Here is a 24,373-nt window from a genome sequence, read left to right as displayed (position 1 = left end):
TTCCCCCTTCTCTGAGCACCAGGGCTGGGGCCGCTCTGCGGGAAGCGGGGACGGCCCCCCCCCCGCTCTGGAGCCGGACCCCAACGGGCAGAAACGGGGCTCTGTGCTCCCCGGTGAAAGCTCCGGCTGTTCCCAAATTGCGGCAGAAAGTTTCTACCACTCAAAAGAAGTCTTTATTTCATGATCTGCTGTCTTCTGCACCGGCAGCATCTTACCCAGCCCTCAAAGCCTGTTGGAAGCATGGAGTGGCTGTTTACTTGGGGTGTAGAGAGTATCTTTTCCAGCATTTCCACAGGCGTTCAGGAAATTAGGGAAAGGACTATGAAAAAATTATTAGGGAAGGACACTGAAAGGAGGTTTTGCAGCCCACTGAGGAGAAGTGCCAGTGCTGGCACGGTCCCAGAAAGGGAGACCTAGAAGGGAAAACCCAACATTTCTACAGCAGCCTTAGCACAAAGCTGCAAATCACCTGGGCCCATCTGTGTACCCACAGCTAAAATCAGGACCTGCACCTCCTTTTCAAATACTGACATCTGGTTTATGCAGACTTAGGACTGAGATGAATGGAAGGAAATGTTTAAAACAAGACACAAACCGTAAGACAGATGTGAGATCAAGAATCCCATGCAAGGCGGATCAAGAAGCCTTTTCAAACATCACATAGCAGCACAGCAGCTGAGAGCAGCCTGACACTCCTAACAGCACCCAAGGGTAGCAGCCTAGCTTTCAAGCACAGCAGCTTTTTGGGGCCAGCACTGAGCTAGAGCAGGCAGTCATCGTGGGAGTGCTGCACATCAGGAGCAGCAGCTACGACTGCAGGCGTCTTTCCACAACAGCAGTGGCTTTTCTCGACTGCACATCAAAGCTCTTGCTGTACGATGGACCAGAGACAGCCAAAAACCAGCTAAGCATCCATCTCTCATGCAAGGTTTCCTGGCTCTAGAGTACAAGCTTAGAGGGGAATAATGATCTGTCTGAGGTCTCAAACAGGCTATGGTTTTACCCAGTCATTCCAGTATAAAACTCATGTGTTGAATTTTTTTGAGGTTTTTATTTTGGGGGTGGGTGGGAGAGGAATTGGGAAGGAAGAGAAAGAGAGTCCAGTCTCCTAAATAGGGAAAAGCCTCACTAAGAAAAAAAGTGCCAAAATAATGATATAGTGGTTTTTTTAAAGTCTTTATTATGCAGAACATAGAATATATTTGAATGAATTTTTTCCCAAGCATTTTTTTTCTCCAGTGTTTTTTTTTAAACATGCATTGTTACCTTTTTAAAGCCAATGTACCATCCATTTATCTTTTTCCCTGCCCACAGAACATCCATATTCATGTTAATCACAAGTGTAAAAAAAATTAGACATCTGGCATAAAATATTTTGAGGGGGAGCCCATTTAAAAATTTTATCTAAAATGTCTTATCTACAAAAAAATCCAATATATATGTACATTATAGCAACACAGAGGCATAAGAATACAGTGCAATTTAAGATGAAGTGCTGTGACTTGGTAATTCTGCCCAGGGCTTGTGGAAATGTGGGCCACCATTGGCTTTGGGGCTGCTAGCCTAAAGCCTCAGGCTCCAGCATTCCTCAGTTCTGTCTCAAGTGGGTCTGAAGTTAGTATTGGGAGGCTAGAGATGCATTAAGCTTAATATACCATTAGAGGGTAGCAGAAATACTGTCTGAATAGGATGAGCTTTGGCAAAAAAAATATAAGAAGAATGCTTAAGAAGGTCACATGGTTTGGTGCATGTTTCACCTCCCTGTGTATTTTTGGAATGGCACCAACCCTTGGCATATTCACGTGAGACCTGTTCGCCTACCGTTGAGGAAATGAATTTGCTAGCTGCCACTGGTTCTGAAGTCCCTGACTGTCTCAGTAATCTCCCACTTTCAGCAGCCCAGGAACAAGTTACCCATGGAACTACACAGGAACTACGTAAGCTGCACAGCACCATCTCCCTCCCAAGAAAACAGCAGTCCATACTGCTTAACTAAGAGCACTGAGTATTCTTCCATGGGTTAAAATCCACTGCATTCTTCAAGGTCAGTCTTAATTTTAATTCTTCATACCAAGAATCACAGTTTAAGGCCTTCAACACACACCACAGTCATCATCTGCTTCACCCAACCCCATTTGGGGATATAAACACAACAGCTCAAATGTCTGCAACAAATGCTTCTCTTTTTAGTGAAAGATAAAGCACAATACTTTACACAAACACTTTATGTTTGTGCTCTAGTACTAAGTCTGAATCCTTGAACAGGTGAACAACTGCAAGGCTGGGAATGTTTACAGGACTACAGCGCAATCAGAATGGCACTGGAGATTTTTTTTATATTTTAAAAGAAAATCTTCAGGTTATGCAGGTCAAATGACTCGTGCTTTTTCCAAATAGTGGTCCTATGCCACTTGGGTGTCAGGTCCAGCACCAAAGCCAACAATGCACCTGCTGAGGGGTCATACTAAGCATTCCTGAACAGCTCAGCACTTCACTAGTGCTAAAATAGATCAGACTTCAGGTGCCCCAAATCTCCATGCAGAAGGTGCCATCCATACAGATCCCAGCATGCTTGACAGTTTCATAGGCTGAATATAAACTGTAAAAATAATATATATAAACTACATACATTCTGACTGAGCATTATATATTGGGACACATTTCCACAAGTTTCCTTCTCTGTGATGCAGCAAGGGGGCTCATGCATAGTGCTCCACATCCAGTCCTGCAAGGTGTTCTCTTAGATGAAATGAAGACTCATGCTCACACTTTCTTCCAACCTCTCCTATGATCTCCCTGAATGGATAACATGGCTTCTGAACAAGCAAACAGCTGCAAGCCAAATGGTTTTCAGAGGAAAACAAATCAAAATTTGCACAGAAGGAGAAGAAGACTTACTTGGTGTGGAAAAGTTTTAGAGGGGTGTCTATTCAGGTACTGAAAACTGCACTCCTGATTTAGGGATACTTGTTCAAGTACACATGAAAGATCTCTGTACAGCTGAAAATAAGCAATAATTGACTACCCCTTTTCTCCATTTCTGCTCCATACAGCACAGAACTGCTGATTTTATGGGCACACTTCCCTTGCCTGTCCTTTGTGAAGGTGCAGCTCTGATAGTGAGTATCCTATCTGCACACTTAGAGGAAACAGCAAGAGGAGGATGGATAATGCAATTCCTTCAGATGTTTGGTCAACTCGCTCCTGAGTCTTTGCCTAAAGAGAAGCATACTACACCCATAACTCAAGAACCAGAACTGTTCACTATGGATGCTACTTAGAAAAGATATAGCAACTAGAGAGTTAAATAAGCCATATACATACTATACAAAAGTTTGTGTCGTGTGAAAAACAAAAATGAAGGCCCTGAATATTCTGACATAAAAAACCTGGTTTCTTCTCTGCCAAAGAACTAAAGGAAAACTATGAATCAGGTTCCTTAAGACAAAGATCTACTTGGGAAAGCCAGTTTCTAACAAGAAGCAGATCTCCCACTCTTTGCTGATGCTTGGTAATAGGAGCTTCTCAGTTTTCTTACGAGTGAAAGAATATGGCCATTAGCCTTAAAAACAGTAATGGTTCTAAACTCTTCACTCTGCTCAACAGAGGTAAAAAGTTGCTTGCTTAGTTCTTCAGAGAGGTACTGGGAAGGTAACTATTGTATATTTATGAGTAAGTTTAGCCAATATACAGTACTGAGCAAAATCCTTTGTTCAAAAGCAGCCTTCATTTTCTTTCCAATTTTGCATCTCTTAAGAAATACCAGGAGTCATTTTCAATTAGAATGTCTCTGAAAAGTTGGCAGGGACTGAAGTTTTATTTCTTAAGCAGCTTTTCTTCCTTTGTGATCTCTCAAGATTGGTTCTTTCATTCATTTCTACTGCCAGGAGAAAAAGGAGACAGATTTCTGGTCAGTACATAAATATCAAAGCAGCAATCCATCCTACACATACTGTGACAGCATACATGCTGTAGGTTTGCCTAGCACAAACCCTTATTGGAGTTTTTTTAGTAGATGCAAAAAGGTTTTCTTGGCTTTCAAGCTCAGTGAATTACTGAATTAAAAGTGTACAATCTTGGACTTGTAACTCTTTCAGAAGCAGTTTCAACAGGTTTCCTAATTTTTTACCAAATTTTGGCAAAACAGGTTCTCTTGAACAAAAGGCTTCAGACAGGAGTGTGGGGATTTGCTTTCCAAAAAGGATATGGCAAGGCTGAAATGCAACCAAGCACTTTGCAAATGCTAACTGCCAGAATTATTTCTGAAGTGCCTTTGCAACTCAAAATTCAAAGTTATATGCAGACAGCGTGACACAGTAGAAAGATACTAAAAGGCAGAAACTTGTACACAGTTTCCTCAACAAGTGCAACTAGAAACCAAATGGACACTAGTAATTTTTGAACACTGACTATTTCAGAAGTATTACACAGGATTTATCTATATTATGAAGATTTTCCCAGATGCTTTTCTCCCTTCCAAAGACAAGCTGCTCTAAAACTGATTCAGAGACAAGGTTAAGATTCAACACTTGTAGAATCTATGATAACCTACTTCTAACTTAATACATCACAGTTTACAAACTGCTACACAGCAGACAAACACACTGTGCATTTGTGAATGCTTAAAAACAGCTACCTAAAGATCCAAGCCTTTAAATTGATCCGTTTTGTCTGCTCTTAAACCATTTCATGATCAAGTTAATAGGATCAGGGCTGATGTCAGGGCTTCCTGTACTAACCTCCTCTTGTTCCCTAGTACAATCCAGAGAGAGAAAAAAAAAAAAAAAAAAATCAGTAAAGCTTCTTGAAGTCAGAAAGCAGGTAATCTGCTGGAATGTTAGAGCTAGTCCTGGGCAGAAGATGGGTGAGAAAGTAAGCTCAGCTAACTGCTGTTTATTAACTCTGCCTGAAGACATGAAACTATTTCATAGCTATCCAAGCTGCACATACAGACTTCTCAGACTCTGCACTCACTCAGCTCCAGAAGAAGAGCCAACCAACATTAGTGGACTAAGACAGAAACAGTTAACTGCACCTATTTTCAAACAGTCAATTTCAGTTCTTCTCATATAATTAAATATCTGAAATTCAATGGTAAAAAAATGAACCAGTGTTTTGAAGTTCCATTACATTAAAATGTAACAAGATCTATAAATGCATGAAGTTAGTCTATAAAATAGAAGCCAATTCTGCTTTAACTCACCACATGTATTTGCAGAATTGCTTGGTTCTAGTGACCAAAACACTCCCTCCCTGTTAGTTGCAGAGTGAACATTAAAGAACTTTAAAAGAATGAATTTTTTTTCAGCACCACACAAAGAGCTTTGAGTTGCTCTCTGCTTTAGTATTATGATGATCAGTCTGTTTCTAAAACCCCAGTAACCTGCAAAAAGTAACTTCCTAACCCAAACTGAAGAGCTGGCCCAACGCAATTGACACAATGTAAACATTTTACTATCTTTGCAGAAATCACGTATGTCTAAATAGAAAATAGAGATACAAACTATACTGCAATTGACTCATATTTAAAACTTTTGGTACCTTTTTGTTGATCCATTCTGTTCAGTGACAGAATTCAAGATGTAAAGACTAAGTAGCAGACCAGTTCTAAGGTGTATGAGAGCAAAGACATCTATTTGAAACAGAGGGACAGTATAATATGAAACTTGCAGATAAAGACTCCAAACAGCAACTGGCTCAGCAAACACTCATTTGAGCAGTGTTGATCAGTAACAGAAGTACAAAAGAATAAAGATATCAAACTAAATGCAATTGTGAGGACATTCTCTCTCTTCAGGGAAGACCTACAGATATGCAGCTGCCAATGGGGACTTGCTGGCCAGCCAAAATGTAATGTATGACTACAAGAGTCAAGCTATCCATATGCATAACAGGGCCAGTGAAGAACACCTCACAGATGACAAGAAACAGTGAGTTAGCATAGCAAAGGGCAGCAGTCTTTCACAGCTCTGCATGGAATAGATGGTTCTCCAAATAGTCACTCCTTGTATAGGCCTGCTTATTGAGGGGGCTTAGTCTTAAAACTAAGCACAAGACTTGCTCTAGTTTCTTAAAACTCTAAGGCTCCCTTCTAGGACTCAGTGACTTGTTCATGACTTTATGATAATTATAAAGCAAGAGAAACTAACCTGAAGATGAGAAAACAACACATACACAACCCATATTTTTTCTTTTTTTTTTTAAACAGAAGTATTAAAACCAAAACAAATCCTTCTCCATCACTTACCCTCTATCAAAGGGACAATTAGTGTCAAAACCAGGAGACAATCTGGTATCCATACTGTGAAGGAAAAGAGGCTACAGTTCCGGAAGTCCTTCTGTCTGTGGCTTACAAAACTAAATAATGTTTGGGAACAATGGTCCTGTCAGCGACATGTCAACAACACATTTATTTTAAAAAGGCTAAATTCAAGTTTTAAACATAAGTAACTGCAAATGAAAAAAAATGACTTTGGTTGATTATCCATCTTGTTAAATATGTCAAAGTTAGCAATCAACAGTTTCTTTAGGAAGTCTCCAGAAACAGACAGGTCAGCTCATTCCTTATTGGGAAGATCAGACACCTAGCAGTGACACTGAAAATGCTGCCATGCCAGCGTCACACATGCTCACAACATCTCAGCCAGCATCTGGGAGGCTAATGGTGCATACAAAGTCTGAACTAATCAGCCACAGCCAGCTTAGGTTGCTGTGAACTTATTGAGACAAATAAATAAAAAAAAAAAAGCAACAAGAAAAAAATAAAGCCAAGCACCTCTAGGGCCAGACCCTGAAGACACAGAAATCAAAGAATTTTTTTCTCCTCTCCCTATTTACAAAATGCCATTTAGAGTTGATGTGGCCACTTCAGTATGGTGAGGAAATGTCTCTTATACTAAACAGTCGTAAGTGTGTTGTTCACGGATGCTGTGGCCTGTGTGCCACGGAGTGTCCCATGGGTGTGTCCCTCCCACTGAGGCACATGGAGGGAGTTCAGTCTTCTGTTTCTTCATACGTTGTCTCGTCAAACGGCCGGTCCAAGAGAGGTACCAAACGGCGACGGGAATATTTCAGTTGCAAAAGGTCCCCAACTTCATTGATTTCTTTTAAAGCCTGCCAAAGAGACCACAGTAGATCAGCAGAGGAGACAGATGCAAGTTATCCACACATCTTCCTTTATGCATGCCTGCAGACTACTCTGACAGCCACTTTACTTGTGATTTTACTGCGCTAGAAGCCAGTACCTTCAGAAGTGCATAGGATTTTTATTTTTTTTTAGCGTTCAGAAATTTTGAGACCACATAAACAGCACTGGTCACTTAACTGAGAGTGTCTATGCATCCACCTGACTATTCCAGTTCCAGAACAGAATTATAATATCCAGCTAATCCCATGACTATTCATAGATAGAAAAACAGAATGTTTTTCCCTTCCTGGAGGTAATGGAACTGAAACAGAAAAAAAATGTACATTTTGTTTGAGGTTTGACTCCTCCTTATGTATCATTCAGTTTGAAAACAACTTGTGTTACCAAACCTGATCTATTGTATTTTTTAAACTGCAAAATAGCAAAGACAAACTACAATAGTGAGCTAACAAGTTCTATAGATGCCTTTGTTATATCTACATTTTGTTAATTTGCATTGTCCACATACAGCTACAGATGAAAGCTATGTGTCATAAACAACATGGCACAGGAGATTTTTTTCCAGACAATTCAAGGAAATAAAAATAAAAAGTTATTCTGGGTAGGACCCTAAGCATTTTCTCCTTGGAAAGCAAGTCCCACTGAGGTTGCCACAAAGGCTGCACTCAAGCAACTGATGACCCAGAACATTCTACTAAATTAGCACAGCCTTTCACCATTTTGACCTGAACTGAAATATTATGAAGTTTACCAGAGATCAAACATCTGCTTGCGTAAGAAATGAGGGAAGTCCCAGCGCAGTTAATCATACTTCCATTATGTTGCAATCTCTGATAAGACATTAGTCCACACACAATAGGGTCTATTAAAAGCCAAATCCTAAACTTCATTTCTCTACAGAACACTCCTAGAGCAAAGTACAAAATAAATCAGTTGCTGCAGACAAATCTGTGATAGCATGTTATGACAGTTATTTTATATAGGCAAGTGACAAAAATTAATTCAGAAGATCACTTCCAAGTCCAATATGATTTTTTTGAATTCAAAGATTGGCATTCTTCACTGCCTTGAATTGTAAATTTATTGAGATAGGTACATTCAGCATTGCTTCAGAATGTCACTAATTCAACACTGATGCTCCAATCTGCATCAAATGCCTGTCTCTTGAGGACAGCTGGAAGATGGGGGTTAATAGCTCGACATGTTTTCTCTTCCTAGATGGATAGTTCAAGTTTTTGTTTCTTTAAACAATGGCCCTTCATGCTTGTTGTATCTGGCAGCAAAAACCTCTGAGCTCTAAAATCTGGGGGAACGACAAACCCAGAAGTTGGACGTCGGTAAAAACAAAACAAAACAAAAGTGTGGGCACAGTCTGCCAGAGCCTTAAGTAAAGATCCCATATGGAAGCAATTTAAAGCTGAATTTCTGTTGAAAGAGTATGTTAACTGTTATTCTTGAATGCAGATTTAGGATTTTATTAATTTAAAACAAAAAGGACCATGTGACCAGCAAAGACTACAAAGGAAATGGCATTGGTGTACTCTGACTTTAGGAGAGTGTAATATATTTTTCATCACTGAAAAGAAAGCACAGCCCACAGCGATGCAGGTTATGAGGGACTTCACTCTGATCCTAAGCCAAATATTTTTAGGCAAGGAAATTTTATTTACATAAAACAGTTAAAATTTTAACTAAGAACTGTTCCTCATCATGTGGGTGTATTTAATAAGAACAAGGAAGCATTACAAATAGACAAGCTTCTCTTCCCTATGCTTCAAACCTGAATAAGTTTTGTTTAAAAAATACCACAAGAGTCCTAGCTAGCATCCATGAATACATAGATGGGATACCAAGTTGTCTCCTTTCAGTGACTTAAAGAAGCTGTCTGCCAGCTCTCCCCAAGTCCATTCATTTTTTAGTTCTTCCTCCTCCTGCATATTGTTGCCACAGTTAGCAAGAGGGATTAGACCTGAGGTCTGCCTTAATGATTAGCTGCCTGAAATCAATCCCTTTTCACTGCATCACAAGAAAACACTGCACAAAGTCACTGACACGAAGACTTGCTCCTTATTAACTCCTCTTGCCAATGTTCTGGGTTCTGAGCATGCAGCTATTTTGAACCATAAAGGGGGTTACGCTAACTTGGAAAAAAGCCTCCACATACTGAGCTAAGTCAGGATTTCTTCATTCACTTCAAAACTCACACCTCATTTTGCTCTGGATTAATTTTCTTAGCAGACAAGCTCTAATATATTGAACAAGCATTTCCTCAATTTAGTACATTTAACACTTACAAAGGTACTCTAGCAGTGAGTCTTATGTTAAGTGCACAAAATTTGAAACATTTTTTGGAAAATGCAGAAAGAATTGACAGGAAAAGAGGTTTTTAAACCAGAGTAATAAAAGTTACAGATAGATTTTGGAAGAGCACAAACGTGGTATTTATACAGACCCTACAAAAGCAGCTTATTATGGCAAAGGCCCCAGCTAGTCACTAAAAGAGAAGACCAAGAACCTAACCAACTGTAAAATTGCACAATTGCTCAGGTAGTGTCTGCATATCAAGTTTGTACAGCTTCAGTTTTAGCTCAATTTGCAGCAGTATTATTTCAGAGACTTCAGTTTTCTTTATTTTCCTTCCTCCCATCTCTTATCTATTCATCCCTACTCCATGCCCACCTGTCCCAGAAATTACTGCTCCCTCATTTGTGTCAATGAACTCAGGTCTCAGCCAAGTCTGATACTATTTATTGTACACAGGGCAAAAGGAAGCAAAGGAGAGGGTCTTCTCTGAATGTACTGGTTCCAAACCTTTATTTGGAACAGAAACAACTAAATCGAGATAGTTAAGGGAAGAGTAGCGGGTCAAGTAGCTGGGAAGGAATTCCTTAAACAGTCTGTTGTTGGAGTGTTAGGGAATCTCTCACAGGCAGAAACAACTCAGGAGCAGCAAGTACAGCATCACAGATACACAGCAGGGTGATACTACTCAATGACACTACACATACATTATGAAACTGCTCACATCACACACTACCTTACTATTTTTTTTTCACAGAAATTAAATTTAAAAAGCTTGTAATTTTAAGCTGTTGATTTTTATGTAAGTTCTGTAGCAGTCAAGTGTGAAAAGGTTGAGTCTATTTTTTTTTATAAGACATTAGTAAATATCTGTTAGATATCCTATTTGCTGTTCACATATTGAAGTGTTACCACCTGATCATATTTGGACATGAGGCATGATTTCCCCTTCCTAACTCAGTGACTACTCCCAATCACCTTGTCCACAAAACGTTCAAAAATAGTTTTAAGATTTTTTTTCTCCACAATCTTCTCAAGATAAAGGCAAGGCTTTTCAACCTGCAGTTCCTTACGCTTTTTTGCCCTTCTTCAAGAAGAAGGTGACATTGGCTATCTTCCAGTCTTCAGAAGCCTCCCCCAGCCACCACGAACTCTTCCTCCAAAGATGATAATCAAGAGTGGCCTTACAGTGACAGTCAACTCCCTCAATGCTTGTGGATGCAGCTCATCAGGTCCCATGGACTTGTGCATCTTGATTTTGTTTAAATGTTCCCTTATTGGAGCCTCCTTCACACCAAAGGTAAGTATTTACTGCTCCGTACTTTTCCACTAATCTCATGCTCTCAGGATTCCTAAGTCTCACCAGTAGACTGAGACAACAAAGGCACTGAGTACTCTTACCTCTTGCACACATTTCTCACCTGATTCCCTGTGCCATTCAGCAGCAGTCCTCCACATTTCCTCTACTCTTTCTCTTGCTACTAATGCCCCATAAAAGCTCTGCCTGCTACATTTGATGTCCTTTGACAGACTGAGGTCCAGGTGGGCTTTGTTTTTCCTGACCCCATCCCTGCATGCTCTGGACTGTCTCTCTATTCTTCCTTGGTCACCTGTCCATGCCTGCACCTCTTATACACTTTCATGATATATATTTGTTGGTTTGTTGATCTATGCAGGCTTCCCACCACATTTCCTCTTCTTTAAGTCAGGATAGATCATTCTTCAGGAGACTGTATCCTATGGGATTCTTTCAAGTAGGTCTCTGAATAGGACAGAGTCTACTCTCATGAAGTCCAAATTCATGACTCAACCTACTTTATATTCTGAGTCACAGACCCTCAAAGTGGGGAAAAAAGTGCAATGCCAAACGTTGGCACTGCCTAAAACAGCCCATGTACATATGTCCATCAAAAAAGATTATTCAGAAGACTCAAAATTGAATGTAGCTACCACACCAAGACATAATAAGAATAGTCAGACTTATTCATATAATCCTCTTTCAACTCTGTTAGTCAGAGAGTAACCACCATCCTTACTTTTTGAAGGCAGCATCTCCTAACTGTGATGCAGGCCTCCTTCGAGGGGACCTCCATTCCCTCTGCAAGTAGGACTAAGTAAGGCATTGCATGTGGTACAGACTCACTAGGACAGGGTCATTTAAGATACAGTGCTCTGAAGCTTTAAACAAGAACAGTAATAGTAATCTCTGGAATAAAAATTCTCACTAGTAATCAAGTGCTTCCTTTTGAGAGGAATATAAATGTTTTGGAGGTTCTCAGGCCTTTTTATTTTTTTTTTTCATACCACTAGCATCTAGGGTCAGAAGATGCAAAATGTTTCCTTCTAACCAGTTCAATGCAAGGTATAGCCTTTAAAGAGAGTAAAAAGCATTGTCTCACAGGAATGAGACTGTCTCCTTTTAAAATAGAACAAGAGAAGTCCTGAGATTTACTCTAAGCAGCCATTCTACACTGTTAAAGCAAGGCAAGAGATGGAGTCATTGCCAGCTTTATTGCAAAGGGCTTTGAAGATTAGGTTAATCATGTACCATCATGTCATGTACCAAACATTGACCCAGTGTACAAAACCAGACAATTGTTGTATCTGTTTATTAGCAGGCACAAGCAGAAGGAAGACAAGATGAAACACTTACTGTATCAAGCATCTCTTTGGTATGAGCTGCAGACAAACAGAATCTGGCTCTGGACTCGATGATGGGGGTGGCAGGGAAGCCCACAACCACAACACCGATGTTCCGCTTCAGCATCTCACGCCCAAACGCGCTGCAGAGAGAACGAGATCGTCACGGTTATTCCAGTGGTGGCAAAGCAGGAGCATGAAGGAGTCAGTATGGTAACCCACACAGGCCTTTGTTGCAGCAAGGCTGTCACACCACAGTTTGGAGCTTCCAATGCTTTCTTTTTAGAGGCAGAAAAGCCTGCTCACAAAAGCCTTTTTTAAATTCAATCCCAAGGTGGTCCTTCTCAAAAGGTTTCAGTGTATTAAGTTCTAACAAAGATGAAAGATTATATGTGGCAGAGACTGGTCTTTAGCAGGCTGTTTCTAAATGGATTTGTAACCTAAGCTTGGAAATCTTTCCAAAAGGAAAGAGTGATTTTGGCTCAGAAGTTTGACTGTACAAGGAACCCCTCATGCTGCAATGCCCCAAAGCGGATGTTTCTGCAATTTCAAGATGTTTTGTTTTCATGAATTTAATTTTATTGAAGTACATTATTGTATCACAGAATGCACCACTTTATAAGTATCACGGGAACCACTGAATCACCACAGTAAATTGAGATAATCTAATATGATACCTAATATGTTTAAGGAAGGTGTAAAAATACCATGCAACTGTCACACACTATCTTCAACAGAACAAATTCTTAAGGAGATTAAAGAAAGTAGTGGCTGTGACTTATACAGTGAGAGACACAAAGATCTCGATCCGATCTGTAATGGCAGTGCAGTTGGGGGTGTTTCTACAGGCCACAGGAAATGGTTAATCCTTTTTGACCAGACCTTGTTGTGAGAAGTAGCAACGAACTTAAGAGGTTTATAAGGACATATAAAAATAACATTCTTTTACTAGGTCTTTATATTTTCTGCCACAACTGTTTTCCTTATAAATAGGTGCATCCTGATACACTTAATTTTGTGTCCATTTATTACTCTCAAACGATTTTAAAAACAGGCTATAAGAGACAAAGAAAAGATCAAGTAAGTCTGATGCAGATCCTAAGGCCAACTCTTATCACAGCTCTCTGTTCCTTGCTCATTTTAAGTAAGATACTGGCCCAACTGCTCAGCCAATAAATATTTCCATTAACATTTCCAAGGAAAAGATTGTATTTACTGGTAGAGAAGCTGGGCAGTGGAAACAGCTGCCTTTGTATGCTGGACCTGTAGTCTGCAGCACCCATAAAGGTAACAGGCCTTTTAAAACTCTGTTACACTGAGAAGGGTGAAGAACAAGGGTATCTAGCTTCAAAAAAAGTGCCAGACTGAAGCCTGAGCTAGTCAAGCACTAGAGATGTTCAGTACAGTGTAAAATGAAATTATGTTTTCCAAATTTGAAAGTGTTGATTGAGCACTGCATTACACAGACCCTGAAAAGTAGCAATCAAAGCCAAGCCATCCCTGAAATCAGGCTTTTGTTTATGTTGAAAAAATTTTCAGTCTATACTTTATGTATCCTCTTTGTAGAATTTTAGCCTTAATTATCCACACAGCACTCCACAAATTGGCAAGAATTTATAAACCTATGTGCTACAGTTGTTTTAGCATTTACAGTACCAATACCTGAGTGATTATATCTAGACCTCTTAAAAACTTGGGATTCATTAAATACATGTTGTTGTGTCCCATCATGCCCCATCCCCGCTGTTTTTCCTTTCCTAATTTCCAAAGCTCATCAATGAAAATGTTGGCTCCTTCTGATCCAGGAGCTAGTTAAAAGACTTCCCCCAGTGACTTTTAATGTTAATTTCCATTCCATTTCAGCTCCTCTTTAGCACATTTATACACTTTACATATAAATAAAATGGAAACACACAACCCAACCTTTAACACATGACACAGAGAGGCAAAATTGCTTCCTCAAAGCGCTTTCTTGATGCCCCAAGCTACAAGCCTCGATTTTCTCAAGATCACTTATAGAAGTTTCCCTATTTTATAGGACTTAGTAATGATCATAAAAGCAAAAATCAAATAAATCTTTTCTTATCTTTAGAAAACTCTTCATATTCTTACACCAACCTAGCTTTAAAGAAGATGGGTAAGAAGTTATGCTGTCAAACATACCCAATTTTTGCTGGCATGTACAGCATCAAAGGCACAACAGGGGAATCTTCATTTCCATAGATGATAAAGCCCATCTCTTTCAGTCGTCTCCTGAAATATCTTGTGTTCTCTGCTAGCTGCTGCACACGTGCTCTCCCTAGAAAAGAATTGAAGGTGAGACTGAACTCAATTGTCATAAGTCACATCCATAACTGCAATACAAGCCCTCAAACTAAACTACAAGACATTAATGTCCTGCTTGTACTTATGGAAGCGTTAAAAATAAATGCAAATTGGGATTTGTACTTTCTTCTCTTTCATGTAACCAAGAATAATCAAGCATTTTCTGACAAGTCTGAATGGACCAAGAAAGGCACAACTATCAAGTCCAAGCACTGCCTAGTTTTTCTATATCAGGTTTTCTTTCAATCAAGAGGTACCTGGAAAAAAAAAAAGGCAGTTACCCGCTTTTAAACAAGATTCAAAGTTTTCTCAGAATTCACTTGTAACTGCATATTGAAGAAGAGTTTGCTTAGACTTTGAATAATTAATAGAAAACCTATTGAATCAGCTGGTGTTGTTCACCATGTTTTATCCTGCTTTTCTGCATTATTGTAAATTACTACTTTCCTCTTTAGATCTCTTTGCTGAACTATCACGTGGCTGCTCCCTAACCTTTTTCAGTTAAAATGAGCTGGGTTTAAATTAAACTGATTACTTCTGATAATCCTGCTGACTTCAGTTAAGTGGCAGCAGCCAATTTATCATGTATTCAGCCATTTCTGTAGGGATTCTTTGATATTTGTCAAAATTAGTACATGGGACATTAGACAGCTAGTACAATTTAAATATTTCAAATGTTCAGATATATGCATCTATTTATCAGTTAATTAAATTCTAGCCTAGCACACTGTACTATGTTCCTGTATTGCCCAGAAAAAGGTTCACATCATCTCACTTAAGCAGATCATAATACATTTTTGATCAACTAATGCTCTAATGTGCTTACGAGATTAAGCACTACGCCTTTGATGAGACTATAATAAGTAACACTTGACTTACTTGTCTCTGGTCCACAAAGTATATTTCTGGATAATTGATTACCCAAACACTGCCTTGCCCAAGCAGGTGATTCATAAACATCTGCTATGAAATGTACAGCATGCAGATCTGTGCCACATAGTGAAGGTGGCTGCTAGACATTCATCATCTTCCTTTAAAGTTGTAGATAACATAAGGTGATTAACTAACAGGAATGCCAGGTCTCAAAGAAACATCCAACACCCACACAGCTCTGCTCTGCCAGAACAAATGTAATTTTAAGAACCTATGTAGTATTTGCTGCCAAGAGTATCAGACATTCCACCCACAACCAGGCAATCAAAAGCAAAACCCCATCAAAGGCATAGCATAAGAAAAAAAGGTGAAACCTGTTAAGTTTGCAAAACTTGGCCTATCATTAGTAGGTAGAAGCTGGTATTTTTAATAGCACTGACTGCCATTTAAGACAGCTCTTCTTCATTAACGGTATTATTTCTTAATCTTTTCTCCCCCAGAGTTTCTCCAGAAGCTTAATTCCTCTTCCCCAAAAAGCAGCAATAGTTCAGTAAGACACAAAGGCTTCTTGAACTTATGAAACAACATTTTTAATTTATTCACATCAGATCAGATCCTCTGCTGCAAACCCAGCTTTCTGTACGTTTTCAGACCAATTATTTGGTAATTTTAAGTAACCCAAACTGCAAAATGAAGTTGAGAAGAAGAAACAAACTCAATAAAATTGAAAGAACCAAGCTTACTGCAAGATACTAAAAATAGTGGGCCAAAAGCCACTAGTTGCATTTCTAATATTGAGCCAATCAATAAACACACAAGTGTCCGCAGCAAACTACGTGCAGAAAAAATGCTATTTTGGTATCTTCTGAGAAAGCTGCATCTGCACACCTCCTACACAGAAATGCAACAATTTCTGATATGTCAGGTCAGTGATGTACAATTGTACAAAATACAAATCAGTTTTCACAAGTAGTAAGGTAACATACACAGCTGCTGGGATCAGCCCCTCTCCCAGGACAAGGAACGCAGCTTTTGCCATACATACATCTTCTCTGTGTTCCCATGAAGCATGGAGTTTACAGTGTTAAAGCAGAAGGAATTTCATCACCTGTATGGTTTTCCCCTCTATACATTCACACCCTTTTCCATGTCCTTGGGAGCCTTCCAGACTAAAGATTAAAGAGCAATCTTAATTTGTAGTTGGCAACCGCTTCACAGTCTTCCCTAAACTCCTACCAATAAAAACAGGTTATGATTCTAGATTTGTCCTTATAGATTGAAGAATGCTTTGCGATGTAAACAAGTCTCAAGAATGAGTCTTTCAGTTCTCTACAGAGATGTAATCACCTATTAAAAGCACAGACAGATTTGGAAGATGTTGCCTTCTTTAGATTTGTAGGTCTCAAAAGTCTATCAGCTTTTACTTCACTCTAGAGCCATCAAGTAATTTAATGAAATTATTACTTATTTAAAAACTTACAATAATATTACCAAAAACTTGAAAATATATTCAGTGGCATCTCTACCCAATGGCTGACTACCCATCACATGTCATTACATCTGAAGAGAACTGTAGTTGTGGTGAAGCAAAGCACCAGGAATCAAACAAAAAATGAGCACAGGTTCCTTGTCCTCTGCTTGCCTTTCTCCCTGCATTCAGTGCAAGTACTCTTCTCTGTACTTCAACATGTTTAGTCTCCTACTCCACTATAAAATCCTACACTTGGAAGAATGATTCTACGTGCTAACTGAATAGGGTTTGCAATATTATGCAACAAGCATATATCCAGTGTTTGGCTCTACCAACATTTGCTGATTCAGCCCCATTGGTACCCACTGGTGTAGCAGGCTGTTAACTGCTAGTACAGTTCCACCATGTTTTCTGGGACCCCAAAGACAAACCAAGCAGTGCTGGAAACAGCAGTGAGTAGGTATCATTGCTAATCCCACTCGCGACCCAAACAGTGCACTGAAAACAGGACCTCTAAATTCCTTCCAAGCCCAAGCATCTCCTGAAGGTTAGAGCTTTGTCCACATCTGCTCAACTGTAGGCCTAGAAAAATTGTCAGGACTGCATACATTCTCCAGTAACTGGATTTTTTGGCAGTATGCAGCTGCATTTTTAAGACCATGCAAAAAAGGCCAGATCAGACACTACCCTGCCAACTCTTCTTGCATAGAAGTTGTGCAATCATTCCGGTAACATCCTTTCAGCTAGGAAATGGGAATGTGATGACCTTCAGCAAAGGAAGGAAAGGGGGAAAAATGGGATGATTACTGGAACTGAGTTCTTCAAAAGCTTAAAAAAACTAGAACTGTTTATCAGATCAACTCAAGTGTTTATCAGATCATGGGTCCTGTAAATGGCTTAAACTAGCTTCTGACAGAACAACATTGAAATTAGAGGATAGCTAATCACTTTTCCTGTACTTCTATACCCTTTTGCAAATTTACTACAGTCATATCAAGATTGCTCTTACAGTTTAGTAAAACAATTCCTTGCTTGTAGTAGCCTAGGCATCATTTAGTCTCAAGTGCGCATATATCTCCTAAAGAATATGCTGCCATTGTATCAGAAGTAAAGGTCACATGCCATCTAAAGGGGAGAAACTCTCCTGTCACAAATAAACAATGTAAGAAATATTCTTTAAAAAATGTAGCTAGCATATACCTAAAAAAAAAAATTCCAACACCCTAGAGAAAGTACTCCATTATGAATCTGAAAGCACATGAGATGCATATTCCTTGCAACTACTGGAAGTAAATTAGTATCTTTGCCAGAAGAGGTTCCCACAGGCTAAAACAATGACCCTGAGATTAGCTCAGATAATTAGAGCATGGTACCAATAATGCCATGGTTGTGAGTCCAATATCTGTATGGGCCATTCATGTAAGAGTTGGACTTCACGATCCTTGTGGGTCCCTTCCAACTCAGGATATACAGTGGTTCTGTGAATAATTCTTCATCACTTGGTGTGAAAGGTGTCTGCTTTAGAGGTCATAATGCTCAGAAAGGCAGAAGTTATAATGAAAACAGGAAGCAGAGAAGGCAGAGTTACTGAATGCCTTCTTCACATTGGTCTCCACTGACAAGACCGTTCCTCAGGAAACTCTGACCCTGGTCTGAAGACCAGGAAGGGTAAAGGAGTATTGTGAAGATGACTGTCCCCTGGTAAAGGAGGATTGGGTTAGAAAAAACCTAAGCAGACTTGACATCCACAAGCCCATGGGCCCTGAGAGGATGCATCCACAACTGTTGAAAGAGCTGGTGGACACCACAGCAAGGCAGCTCATGATCATCTTCGAAAGGTCCTGGTGATCAGGAGAGGTGCCTGAAGACTGGAAGAAAGCAAATGTCACCCCAGACTTCAAAAGGGCAAGAAGGCAAACCCGGGCAACTACCAGCTAGTCAGCCTCACCTCAATTCCAGGAAAGGTGAAGGAGCACCTCATTCTGGAGACCACCTCTACCCACATGGATGACAAGAAGGTGATCAGGAATAGTCAGCATGGATTCACTAAAGATAAATCACGTTTGATGAATCTGATTGACTTCTGTGATGAATCAACTATCTGGATGGATGCTGGGAGAGAATGGATATTGTCTACCTAGACTTCAGCAAGACTTTTGACACCATCTCTCACAATATCCTCACAGGCAAATTCAGGAAGTGTGGATGGATGAGTGGACAGTGAGGTAGATTGAGAACTGGCTGAATGGCAGACCTCAGAGGGTGGCAGAAAGTCTAGTTGGATACTTGTCACTAGTGGTGTCCCCTAAGTCCAATATTGGGCACAGTATTGTTTAACTTGTTTATCAATGACTTTGATCGAAGACATAAGATACCACCTCAGCAAGTTCACTGATGACATGAAAGAGTGGCCAATATCACAGAAGACTGTGGAGCCCTTCAGAAGGACCTCAACATGTTGGAGAGATGGGCAGAGAAGAACCGCCTGAAATTCAACAAAGGCAAATGCAGGGTCCTGCATCTGAGGAAGAATAACCCCATGCATCGGTAAGGACTGGGGGCCGACATGCTGGGCAGCAGCTCAGTGGAGAAGGACCTGGGGGTCCTGGTGGACAACAAGCTGTCCATGAGCCAGCAGTGAGCCCTTCCTTGTGGCCAGGAAAGCCAATGGTGTCCTGGGGAGCATCAGGAAGAGCATTGCCAGCAGGTCAGGGGAGGTGATCCTGCCCCTCTACTCAGCCCTGGTGAGGCCACAGCTGGAGTGCTGTGTCCAGTTCTGGGCTCCTCAGGACAAGAGAGACTGGGAGCTCCTGACACAGGTCCAGTGGAGAGTAACAATGATGATTAAGGGACTGGAGCATCTCTCTCATGAGGAAAGGTTCAAGGAGCTGGGCCTGTTCAGCCTTGAGAAGAGACAGCTCAGAGGGGACCTTGTCAATGTACACAAGTATCTGAAGGGAGAGTGCCAAGAGGAAGGATCCAGGCTTTTCTTGGTGGTGCCAAGGAACAAGGAAAGGGGTAATGGGCAGAAACTGATGCACAGGAAATTCCACCTGAATATGAGGAAGAAATTCTTTATTGTGCAGATGACTGAGCACTGTAACAGATTGCCCAGAGAGGTTGTGGAGTCTCTCTCACCACTATCACAGAATCACAGAATGAACTAGGTTGGAAAAGACCTTTGAGATCACCAAATCCAACCTATGACATAACCTAACACCCCCCCATCAACTAAACCATGGCACTGAGTGCCACGTCCAGTCTTTTTTTAAACACATCCAGGGATGGTGACTCCACCACCTCCCTGGGCAGATGATTCCAGTGCCCAATCACTCTTCCAGTGAAGACTTTTTTTCTGATGCCTAACCTAAACATCCCCTGGTGCAGCTTAAGACTGTGTCCTTTTGTTCTGTCAGTGGCTGCCTGGGACAAGAAACCAACTCCCACCTGCCTACAGCCACCCTTCAGGTAGTTGAAGAGAATGACAAGGCCTCCCTGAGCCTCCTTTTTTCCAGGCCAAACATCCCCACCTCTCTCAGCGGCTCTTCACAAGGTTTATGCTCCAGACCCTTCATCAGCCTTGTTGCCCTCCTCTGGATGCATTTGAGCATCTCAATGTCCTTCCTAAGCTGAGAGGCCCAGATATTAAAGAAATGTCTGGATACAATCCTGTGCAAAGTGTTTAAGGGCAACCCTGCTTGAGCAGGATGGTTGGACTGAATGACCCATGGTGGACCCCTCCAACCTAACCCAGTGTGAGATTCTGTTAGTACATAAGAGATATTTAAGCACATTTCTTCTTGAAGTATGAATTGATATTGACTATAATTATCAGCAGGATAAAAAGGGAGCTGCACATTCCACCACAGTACATCTAAACCCCTTCTACCAATGACACACATCAACAGAGGAAGTCACCTGTATTTAACCTCACTCTCTCATAAAAGCTCATGCTTAAACTAACAGTCCAGATACTTAAGGATTCTCATAAAACCTATATTTACAAAATTTTGTTTATTAATAAATAAACAAGAATTGCTCAGCAATTACAAATTTTTGCAAGGCCAGGATGAACTTAGCCTTTGGGAAAAAAAAAAAAGAGAACAACAGTTCTTAGAGCTAATGTCCATGTAACTTCTCAATTCCATGTTAAAAAAAATCATCTCTACAAAGAACTGAAGAATTTGTGGAAGTTACTCTCTCACAAAAATCTAGTATTCCAAACATTTCTGTCATCTACTAAGGTTGATAAATAAGCTATCATAGATAGTGTTGGACACAAAAGAAAATTCAGTTCAACCAGGATGTACTTGTTTCCCTCTCCCTGCCTCGATCTCAGTGCAGTAGTTGGAGAGCAATCACAAATATGTTCTACACTGTGCAACACTTCATCAGCACGGCTTCTTGAGAAATAAAAAGCATGTTGTATTATACACAGACAGACTGCCCTCTGACACTGAACTCAAAGGGGCAAACCAACTTCAGATAGGCAAAACCACACACAGACAGGATTTTATCTGCTTGCCACACTAGGGATCACTGCCTCCTGGATCTAAAACAAAGATACTTACTGCAGTATAAAGACTTCAAGGCAAAATAGTAGGACACATCTTGAAAAATTACTCCTCATCAGTGAAACTCTAAGTTGTATGCAGAAGCTCTTGGTCAGCAAATACCAGTTCACATTAGGCAGCTACGATGAAGTCACTCTTATTGTCTTTCATTAACCAATCTTGTAGATGCTCAACACTAATATTAGAGTTGTATTATTGCAGCCTTAATTTAACCTATTTACTTTGTTGTCAATATGGAAAGTGAGGCTAAACTAAGCAATTTCATGCCTTTGCCTTACGTACTGATTGAAAACTAACATATTAGTTTTAATGATGAAATGAAAAATGTAGAATAGAAAAACCCCTCTTGATATAAGTAGATTTGGAATACAGTACATGCAGAATCATTCCACTTGTCATACATATTTACTGGCCCAATTACTCAGTCCCTCAGTAACAGCTCATGCTGTAATGCAATCAAAAACCTTCAAGTTCAGTTTTCATCATGTGATCAAGGAAATGAAAACATTTATTAGCAGAGATTTGTAAGATTTCTGTAAGAACTTGTGAAGATTTAGTCTGACAGTAGCACATGGCCTCTGGTAAGACTTAGTATGTGTCTAAAAAGAAATAGGTTTTGTTAACAAGATTGTTGGGAGCCTATTAAAGATGTTTTAAATCACCCTAAGAAAATTATAGCAAGTTAATATCAGATCCATTAGGCACCTTTAAGATGAAAATACTCTATTAATTCTTTGTGGAAAACTTGCTTTCAGTCTCTATTGTAATTCACTTCACACTGTTTTTCAAGCTGGTCCCAACTTATGAATTCCTGCCAGGTGTTGGAGGTGAGAAGCATTATATTAACTACTGATAGATGTGCCATCCTTAATTTATGGCAGAATCATTTACCTTAGTAGAGCTTATTTAAGTCAAGGAAGGGATGCATCCAGCAATCAGTTTACCTTGCCAAATACCACAACTTTACCGATGTTAGCACGACCTCTGCAGATACACTTTGCTAGGAGGGCTATGAATTTTATAGGACTGCTTACCTCGGCAGGTTTCTTGTCTTCTCCTCTCCTGATAGCTACAATCCAGGGAACATAATAAAACTTTTCCCTTTTTTGTACAAATGCTTTCCCAGAATTAAACAAGTTTTGATCTTTCTTAGAACTAAAAATAAAAATCAAGCTAACTAAAAGAAGGTACTTGGTCAACTAAATGCTTATGGGGATTATGGCAGCTCTGAGTGCATGTATACACAAAATGGGTAAGGAAGGGACCAAGGTGAGTCATTCCATCAAACCTCCCTGCTCAAACAGGGTCAGGCTACAGCACTTTGCACAGGTATTATTTGATGATCTCAAAGGTCTTTTCCAACCTAGTTCATTCTGTGATTCTGTGATAGTGGTGAGAGAGACTCCACAACCTCTCTGGGCAATCTGTTACAGTGCTCAGTCATCTGCACAATAAAGAATTTCTTCCTCATATTCAGGTGGAATTTCCTGTGCATCAGTTTCTGCCCATTACCTCTTTCCTCGTTCCTTGGCACCACCAAGAAAAGCCTGGATCCTTCCTTGAACCTTTCCTCGTGAGAGAGATGCTCCAGTCCCTTAATCATCATTTTTGCTCTCCACTGGACCTGTGTCAGGAGCTCCCAGTCTCTCTTGTCCTGAGGAGCCCAGAACTGGACACAGCACTCCAGCTGTGGCCTCACCAGGGCTGAGTAGAGGGGCAGGATCACCTCCCCTGACCTGCTGGCAATGTTCTTCCTGATGCTCCCCAGGACACCATTGGCTTTCCTGGCCACAAGGAAGGGCTCACTGCTGGCTCACGGACAGCTTGTTGTCCACCAGGACCCCCAGGTCCTTCTCCACCGAGCTGCTGCCCAGCACGTCGGCCCTGATGGAAAGCAGCTTGCATATGGTGTGAAAAGAGATCAAAGCAGCAGATCTCAACCTACTTTTTCAGGAAATAATGCTGAAAGGCATTTTATAACCTAAGTATTAATGTTTGCTGACTGTTGTGTGGACTAAAAAGAGCTTTTGTATAGGGTACGTTCTGTAGCATCCACCATTGTTCCCAAACTAAATGACCACCTTATAACCCAATTTTACAGAAATCCTGGACCATTTAAGCTTACTACAAATTTATAGCAGACATGTATACAATTATAAGTCCTCCATCACAGAAAACAAACAAACAAAGATAAAGAGAAGGAAATCACAATCCACTTCAATGGCACAGAGAACAATGTGATGCCATTGTGTCCTGTTTCCCCAAACAGACAATGGCAACATACAACCTACACAGCAAAAATATGGACCAGGCTGCAATACTCCATGGTTGCTTTTCTGAGAGCACCAGCATCAATGACAGAGAAGATAAAGCACAATTTCATTAACATGGATAGTGCTTTTTCTCCATATACCTTGCTATCAATGGGCCAAACAAAGAAAATAAGATAAAATTTCTTCTTCAAAAAGTCTGTATTTTCAGACATTGTGAAGTGCTCAAATCAAAGTAAACTGGCAAGGAAAACTCAGTTACATTTATCATTCTCTAAAAGTTTGTTTCTTCAAGTCAGAGCGATGCTATTATACAATCAAGCTTGTAAATTTTTCCACATTAAAACCCCCTTGTTTTTGCAAAGGCTTATACTTTCATTCTGTTTATTATTCCTACATTTCCATCTTTTGGTTGGCTGTTTCAGTGAAAGACATAATTCAGCATATTCTGTTTTGGAAACAAGCATTTTTCAAATCTCAACCAGGAATTCAATATTCTTCTGCTGATTTAACAGATTCTCCACTAAGCTTTCAGAAGCTAAGTTGCCTCCCAAGGGATTATGAAGATCTTTTGCAATGTTAACATAATAAGACAAGCTGTTTTCTGGACATTATACTTGTAAATACCTCAACTTAAAAAAAAAAACCAACACAACAGCCCATGTCTTTTTTTTTGAGACGACAGAAAAGCATTACTACCCTTTAACTGCCATGAACATATTTTTCATAGAAGATACAGAAAACTGTTCTCTTGAAGGCTTCTCCTGAAAAG

At 40.1% G+C, this 24,373-nt stretch overlaps 1 protein-coding gene across 4 annotated transcripts in view; it reads right to left on the bottom strand.

Moving 5' to 3' along the window:
- Positions 1-1,157: 1,157 nt before the first annotated feature.
- The window catches only part of SPTLC2 (serine palmitoyltransferase long chain base subunit 2), a 79,518-nt gene continuing 56,302 nt past the window's right edge, over positions 1,158-24,373 (bottom strand). For 2 of the 4 annotated variants that reach the window (XM_053980354.1, XM_053980355.1), the window contains exons 10-12: positions 14,252-14,387; positions 12,102-12,231; positions 1,158-7,113 (exon numbers count right to left, since the gene is read on the bottom strand). In XM_053980354.1, coding sequence (XP_053836329.1) covers positions 6,994-7,113; positions 12,102-12,231; positions 14,252-14,387 — 386 coding nt within the window. In that variant the 3' untranslated portion in view covers positions 1,158-6,993. The remainder of the gene's footprint in view (positions 7,114-12,101; positions 12,232-14,251; positions 14,388-24,373) is intronic. The other 2 variants (XR_008437536.1, XR_008437537.1) reach the window with 2 other exon arrangements.

The sequence above is a fragment of the Vidua macroura genome, chromosome 6 (assembly GCF_024509145.1).
Source record: "Vidua macroura isolate BioBank_ID:100142 chromosome 6, ASM2450914v1, whole genome shotgun sequence".
Taxonomy (NCBI): domain Eukaryota; kingdom Metazoa; phylum Chordata; class Aves; order Passeriformes; family Viduidae; genus Vidua; species Vidua macroura.
This window is presented reverse-complemented; position numbering and strand designations above follow the sequence as displayed.